This window comes from Argentina silus (genome assembly GCF_951799395.1).
Source record: "Argentina silus genome assembly, chromosome: 14".
Lineage (NCBI taxonomy): Eukaryota > Metazoa > Chordata > Actinopteri > Argentiniformes > Argentinidae > Argentina > Argentina silus.
This window is the reverse complement of record NC_139668.1, coordinates 5,899,875-5,907,984: the sequence shown is the minus strand read 5'-3', so window position 1 is coordinate 5,907,984 and position 8,110 is coordinate 5,899,875. Positions and strand designations below refer to the sequence as shown.

General features: G+C 48.9%; 1 protein-coding gene across 1 annotated transcript in view; it reads left to right on the top strand.

Moving 5' to 3' along the window:
• Window positions 1-5,830, top strand: part of fam83hb (family with sequence similarity 83 member Hb) — a 14,411-nt gene extending 8,581 nt beyond the window's left edge. The window contains exons 4-8 of the mRNA XM_083684760.1: window positions 820-984; window positions 1,607-1,731; window positions 1,957-2,505; window positions 2,772-5,058; window positions 5,684-5,830. Of these exons, the coding sequence (XP_083540886.1) occupies window positions 820-984; window positions 1,607-1,731; window positions 1,957-2,505; window positions 2,772-5,058; window positions 5,684-5,704 (3,147 nt within the window). The 3' untranslated portion in view covers window positions 5,705-5,830. The remainder of the gene's footprint in view (window positions 1-819; window positions 985-1,606; window positions 1,732-1,956; window positions 2,506-2,771; window positions 5,059-5,683) is intronic.
• Window positions 5,831-8,110: the final 2,280 nt, after the last annotated feature.

Here is an 8,110-nt window from a genome sequence, read left to right as displayed (position 1 = left end):
GTGTTTTAGATAAGAGTTGACAACAATGATCCCAGGGTTGAAGCTATGGTGTTGTTATCACATAGCGTAGCCTACCTCTGCCCGCTCCACTTCCACCTCCACCCCTGCCTGAAGCTGAATGACTTGGATTCAGCTCAACCCTTTAAAAAAAACAATTACGTTTCAGTACGTGCCTAAATGTTGCCGGAGTGGCCAAACTTGTTATTGTGGCTAGCAGGATAACTTAATGACTGTGTGTGTGTGTGTGTGTGTGTGTGTGTGTGTGTGTGTGTGTGTGTGTGTGTGTGTGTGTGTGTGTGTGTGTCCGTCCTTGTCCTTGGTATGTGTATGTCTGTCTGAACCTGTACAGACAGCTAGTGTGAGAAACAGCCTCTGAGGCTAATCTGTTAGCGGTTATGTAAAGACTGAATGGTGATTAGTGGGCAGAATACTATCTCTTATACAATGTACATAGTGTACTGATATACTGCACATTTAGCTGCTGTTGCAATTATTAGTGGTTTGCCTGTTTGTTGTGTTTGACTTATTGATGATGCACATTCCATATATAGGTAGATTAAATAAGCTAAAGCTATTCTCTGAACATACATTTACTGTATGTCTGTTAGACATTATTATTAAACCTGTATTTATTTAGGGGGTCCTACTGAGACCGAGGTCTTTGTTTCAGAGGAGCCCTGCTTACAAACATTGATCAATCAAATGTACATAACAAATTACAAACATATGTAATTTGTTCAGATGGATCATCACTGATTTGCTGAAGTGTTATTTCTCTGTTCCTGATTGGCTTACTGTATGTTTGCTCCTTCCCTCCAGGTCATCGCCGTGGTGATGGACATGTTTACGGACGTGGACATCTTCGCTGACCTCCTGGACGCTGCGGCGCGTCACGTCCCTGTCTACATCCTATTGGACGAGCATAACGCCCATCACTTCGTCTCCATGGTGAACAGCTGCAAAGTCAATCTGGACTTAATCCATGTAAGTCTCATTGTTCTTCCTGGAAACATTTTTATTTGGAGCCAATAGCTATTCCATTGAGCTAAGACCCACGTAGAGTGAGTCGAGTTCAGGGGAGGCTGGTGGAGGTAGAAATTGAAAGTAGGGTTCATTGTAAAGCATGGAATGGAATGAGGAGTGCCTCATTCAGGGTTGTTGTTGATACAAGGCAGACAGGCCGACAGGCTTGTAGCACATATGATGTTTTTCAGTTTCAGCAGCCTCTGGCGAGCATTGCCTTCTTGGATCAAATATCAGTCAATAGCTTAATGGCTTTGTCCTGAAAGTGAATTACAAAGCAACCTGTGTAGAGATGCTTTATGATGTTTGTGGTGGATGGCAGGAATCTTTTCTCTTCCAAAAATTACATACTTATTTCGCTGAATGACATGTCTGGCTGAACCCAAACCTGTTTAAATGTCAGCAGAGCAACCAGACCAGTTTGATTCTCTCTTGAAGTGAAATGCTGTTCATTAAAAGGTGAACTCCTAGTGTTTCACACATACATTAGCGTGACTTTAATTCCCTCTCTTTGTCTTCTTCCTCTCTCCGTGTGTGTGTGTGTGTGTGTGCCTGCGTGCGTGCATGTTTATGTATTTTGCAGATGATGCGCGTGCGGACGGTGGCAGGTGTTACATATTTCTGTCGGACAGGGAAGTCCTTTAAAGGACAGGTGAAAGACCGCTTCCTATTGGCTGACTGCAGGGCCGTGCTCAGTGGCAACTACAGGTAAGCATAGAAACACAACCTCATTCAGAAAAAGCCCCGTTCAACTACAGGTGAACATAGAAACACAACATTATAGAAAAGACCTCACCTGTATCCCTATCCCATCCTGTATTTTCACCCTCCTGCAAGCCCACTTGTTTCACTGTGTGTATGACCACCTCAACAATGTTAGACCTCTTCTCCTTCTCCTCTTCTCTCTCTCCCTCATTTCTCTCTCTCATGTAGTTTCATGTGGTCGTACGAGAAGCTGCACCGCTGCATCGCCCACCTCTTCCTGGGCGAGCTCGTCACCACCTTCGACGAGGAGTTCCGCATCCTCTTTGCCCAATCACAGCCCCTCACGATCGACAACGCCGTTGTTCTCCACTCGGGCTCCGAGACCAGCAGCACCAGCAGTTACTTCGGGATGAAGAGGACTCAGTCCATGCGGAACCCCCGGGGTTTCCTACGCCAACCAGAACTCCCCGCAGCCTACCCCTTCCCAGGTGCCGGAGATTCCGACCGGAACCTGTTCCGGCGGGAGGACCCGTACCGCCATACCATGGACGTGTCGGCTGGGCTGGGGAAGTTTGTGTCGTCACAGCAGTTCCGCATGCAGCAGTCGTTCCTGGAGCAGGGGCGCTCCATGGTGTCCAGGCAGATGGAGATGAGCTCCAACGCCTACAAGAGGCACAGCTACGCCGAGGGAACCCAGGAGAGCTACTCCTCCTCCAAACAGTACATGAAGCACAGAGTCATGAACAACCTGGAAGAGACGGAGCAACACTACCACAGGTCAGACACCACTGCTTTACGGCATTGTAGCTTGTCCCTGTCTACCATGATGTGTGATGTTTAAATGAATGTGAGGGAATGAAGGGGAGGCTGGTGGAGGCAGAAAATTGGAGGATGGGCACATGTATATTCCATGGAATGGAATATGATGTTTTTATGAATGTGAAGATGGATAGAATGAAATAGAATATGGATATGGACATGAATGGAATAGAATCAAAATATGGCTACAGTATACATTCTCCTACTTATTCTCCTCCTTCCAGGGAGCAGAGCCAGTCCAGCCACTACTTCCAGAGCGACGGCAACGGTCCAGGGTTAGGCCATAGACAGCAGGACCGGCTCCGAGGCAAAGTCCCTCCACACCTCGCCCTGGACCACTACTCTGACCCTGGCTACCCCCTCGAGCTGGAGGCCCCTACTCCTCCAGACAGCTACGGCCGAGACTACCTCTCCTCCGCGGACCTGAGGGACGACCCGGGACACATTCCACCTCCAGCGGGGGGCATGTATGGAGGAGGTTCTACCCAAAAGAGGCCCTCCGTGGGCCAGCCGTACGCCTGCCAGAGCTCCCCTACCCATCCCCACCCTCCAGAAAAACCGGGGTTTGTGGCACCCAAGGAACAGCCGGACAGGAGTCAGGACCCCAGTGTGAAGCAGGGCATGAGGAGCTGGAGGATCAACTCTTACTTGAGTACCTATGAAGACGGAGGAGAGGAGGGGCTGCCCCAGCCCATAGGCCCAGATGCCTTTGAGGACCCTCCTAGGGAGCCCCCTAATGCTCCCAGACCGGACTTCAAGCCGCGCTTCGGCAAGCCCGTCCTGCCTGATTATAAGGAAGCTGGCCCAACGACGACAACCAGAGATCTGTCAGGCATGGACAGACCCTCAGCCCTGGGGATGGAGAGGGAGAAAGGAGGAGAGAGGGAGGTGGGGGTGGACGTGGGGGATGGCCAAGAAGTTGGCCTCTCCAAACACGAGTCGTTCCGAATGCGTGTCAACCCCCTGCTGCAGCGGAGCTCCCGTCTGCGCTCCTCCCTCATCTTCTCCTCCTCCAAGCTGGAGACCCACAGCGGAGGCCTGGGCCTCAAAACCGCCACGGAGGAGGACGAGGAGCTTGACCCGCTCCGCACCACCTCCATCGTGGCTCAGATCCTGGAGAAGAGGAGGTCCATGTCCCGGGAGCCCTTCGAGTGGAGGAAGAAGGCAGAGGAGAAAGAGAAGGAGAAAGAGAAGGAGAAAGAGGAGGCGGCAAGGCTGAAAGAGGAGAGTAAGCCAAAAGAGGAGCCCCTAAAAACCATTAAAGAGGCTCCTAAGAACCCCCCAGCCGAGGAGGAGAAACCTAAAGTGACTCCAGAGCCCCCTAAGCCCGCCCCAGTCATGAATATGAATGACCCGGCGAGCCGCCTGCAGTACTTCAAAGACCTGGCTGCCAAGAGGAAGTTGTCTAAGATAGAGGTGGAGTCTACGCTAAGAGGACCAGAGCCCACCCAAAAGAAACCAGACCTCTCAGACACGCCCCCTCCAAGCACCACCCCATCTGTCCCCAAAGGCCCCTGTCTGTCTGTCATCCCACCAGACCCCGCCCCTAAGAAACTAGAGAGCACGTCGTCAACATTAACTGGGCCGATACACAGACATTCAGTTACCTCCAGCAAACCTCCCACGATCCAAACCAGACCTTGCTTAACCCAGCCCAAGCCCTCAGAGCTCGCCCCAGCCCCAGCCCCAGCCCCAGCCCCAACCCCAACCCCGAGAGAGGACAGTAGCTCGGAGCCACAAAGAAAGGAGCCTACTAAATCCCTGAAGCCGTTACCCTCTCCCAAGTTCTTCAAGAGGGACGCCTTGCTGAATCCTTTCAAGAGCTCCAGCAACGTGCGCACCGTCTCCTGTGGTGAGGAGATCCTGAACACGGATGCCACGGACACGGAGAAGAGCGAGCAGAAGAAGATGCGCTCCCACAGCTCGTCCAGCATGACCCGGCCCGATTACAAGGGCCTGGGTTCTAACTCCTCCCTCAACCAGCTGGGGGGCGCGGGGGAGACAAAAGCGGAGACCAAGCCCCTCGAATTCCTCAAGAAGCAGACGCAGAGGCTGAAAGGTTTCCTGGGGCCCAAGGATAAGAAAAGCGCCAGCTCAGCGGCTGCCAGTGGTGACGACAAGACCATGAGCACTGTGCCGGAGATCACTGAGGATTCCGCTGGCTCCTCCACAGCCAATCATAAGGCCTTAGCCGGGGTCAAAGTGGGTCCGTCACGCTACCAGACCTCCAGCGGCTCCGTACTTTTCAACAGCAATCTGAGAGACGACACTAAAGTGATCCTGGAGCAGATCTCAGCCAACAGCCAGCAACGGCTGGAGAGGGAGGAGGCCGGGGGAGAGAAGGTCAGCGACGCCGGGCAGGAGAAGGGGTCCGGAGGGCTGGAGAAGCAGTCGTCGCTGAGGAGGAACCGGCTGTTTGTTCGGCCCCAGCCCAACCTTCAGGAGAGGGAGGGGCTGCTGCAGAGGATCGAGAGCATGAGGAAGGAGAAGAAGGTGTACAGCCGCTTTGAGGTACTATACCGCAGCTCGGAGGGCTGCAGGACAGGGGGAAGAGAGGAAGGAGCAGAGGGGGAGCATAGGGAGGGGGAGCATAACGCTAGAAGATAAGGTCATAGATACATGTAAGAGAGACATTTTAATTCAATGTGAATTAAAAAAAAAGATATTGCTGTTAATGTGAAAGATATTTGATGCTGCTATTTCAATATGTTGACACAGAACTATTTCTAAATCTTGTTTACAGATAGTTTTAAACAAATTTGCAACGATGGAAAAGAATAAATGTTTATGAGAGCATTTTCCATACCATACAGAATGACATACTGGTTTTCATTGTGTGGATATGATGCCATAGGGGCTGTAGAGTTGCTGAAAGGAAGACATCAATTTTACAGAGGGGAGAACATGTGGTGACTGAAATTAACTAAAACTAGCATGGTTCACTAGCATGTGTGATCTAGACCAGATTACTAAGAGCTACAATGCTGTGTGTGTACTGAGACCCTACAACCATGGGGGAGGAAAGGGGGAAGAGAAGATAGGTGCAGAGGGATGGAGAGGATGAGGGAGAGAGGGAGGAAGGGGGGAGAGTCAGATCCTGTTACACTCACTGTCGTTCCTGTTGTTCTGTTAACAGATGGGGAATAACCTGGGATAACTAAAGAAGGCGGAGGGACCTATTGTCTGGAGACTGTGTGTGTGTGTGTGAAGCTCACAAAACACACACACACACACACACACACACACACACACACACACACACACACAACCCCACGTTTCCCATATGTGCCAAACACAGAGACAGATGCTACGCAGAAAAGAACACCAGACAACAAACACTGAACAGCAGATACCTCTGGGTGCTACAACTACTGTCTGCTGTCTACCTGGATATTCTCTCTCACACACACACACACACACAGTCATACAACTTGAAGAGACAAACGGTAAAAAGTGAGCTGAAAACGTGGATGATTCTGCCGGTTGAATATGCCCATATAAGTGCCAAGCTGAGCCCTATCTCTGGCACTGTTGCCTTATATGGTGTTGGGGTTTGGTAAAACAAGAATGAACAGTGGCAGTAAGGGGAAACGTTTTAACACAGCAACGGTACGCCAACTTACGACCATAACTGTGGGCTTCGATGCGTGTTTGTGCAATAGAGAGAGAGAGAGTGTGTGTGTGTGTGTGTGTGTGTGTGTGTGTGTGTGTGTGTATGCACGTGTGTGTGAATGTTCCCTTCAGAAAGCAAACGAACACATGCCCAGCCAACAAACATGCCTGTACATAATTGTGCATGCCCAGTGCTAGAGTTGAGCGTGTGTGTGTGTGTGTGTGTGTGTGTGTGTGTGTAAACTTGTATGGAAACTAGTAATGCTGAAACTATGTCTGTGGGTTCCTACTGGCCAAAGGACCGCCACGGCTCCCTCTACGCCAAGGAGGACTATTATTAACCGGGCTCCAAACCAAGGACAGACGGAGCGGAGCGGAGGAGAGAGAGAGAGAGAGAGAGAGGGGGAGATGGAGGAAATATGAAGAGAGGAAATTACAAGGCAAGTCTAAGAGATTAAAGGAAATGGGGTAAGACAGAGCAAGATTGAGAGAATGAGTCAGATACAATACTTTTGTATTTTTTTTTACGTCTTTGTAAATATGTTTTTATAGGGTCTAACACGTAAACACAGTACTTTGTGAGACGGTAGCCCGGAGCTTCCACAGAGAGTGAGGTTGGGATGAGCCTGTGGTGAACTTTCCCCTGTGTAGATGTAGAGTGGTATGCTCTGTAATGTTAGGGCGTGTCTCCGACTCAGGGCAGACTATCCAAACATGAACTCAGGGAACGGCTGGGCCTGCTGGGGCACGAGAGAGAGAGACAGAGAGAGAGAGAGAGAGAGAGAGAGAAAGAAAGAAAGAAAGAAAGCAAGAAGGAAAGAGAGAGGGAGATTCTGTGTCTCTGGGAAGTGGTCCCTAGGCACAGACCTAGGGTCAGCTAATCAACCCAGATGCTAACCTTAACCGTTAAAAATCTTTAACCATTAGGGGGATGTAAAATATCCATCCTTGCTTGCTTCCTTCCTGGACCAAGTGAGATCTGGCATCACACTTAGAGGAGAGGAAGGGAGGAAGGATATATTTTCACAGTGTTGGAACAAGGCCATAATTATTACTTACGTAAGAGGATTAACCACGCCCTCAGCAGGCTGTCAACCTGTCTGTCTGTCTGTACATGTATACCCCAAACACCTGGGAAGAGCATTTCCAAGTATAGTAAGAACAAGTAAGAATATTTGTAGCCCTGGAATCTGTGTATATGACTGTCTGCTTTAAACAATGCTACATAAGTGCCTTGCTAAAACAGCAACAAGCTATCTAAAGCAGAAACAGAATGCTCCCAGGTTTCATGAACGCACTTGAGTAAATTGGGTTTAGAATTATTCTCCATAAGGGACATGTGTAAATATTGATATAAATAAATAAATGGTTGGTGTACAAGGTGATTGTCACCGGCAATGTTCTCTTAATACAGTAAAGTGCCTTGTTGTGTAATTGTTCTATAAACAAATGTGGTAAAAAGACAATCAGAATTAATGGGGATTTTGCACAGGGAAATAATTATTCTCTAAAAAAAATGTTGACGGTATTTTATCATGTAATGTTCTCGCAACAAAATGTATTTTATTAAATCTTTATGAAGCCAAAGCTGACTGTGTGTGTGTGTGTGTGTGTGTGTGTGTGTGTGTGTGTGTACGCCAATTGGTGTCATTCACACCACAATATACAGAGACTACAAATTTCACAATTTACAATCAGCCAAGAGACTGTATTCAAATCTGCTGTAATACAAACTGCTCAATATCAAACAGACACAATCGGAAACACAAAACAACCACATCTTTTTCTACAGACACGGCAAAGAGACAAACTATAATACAATGATTACCAATAGCCTCTAACTTCATCCTCACTAAAACACTTTTCTCAAACAGGTTTTTTGTTTGGCCTCAACCTAAACCATTCAAGCAACAAGCTCACAAATGTCACTATCAACAATATCACACCCTAG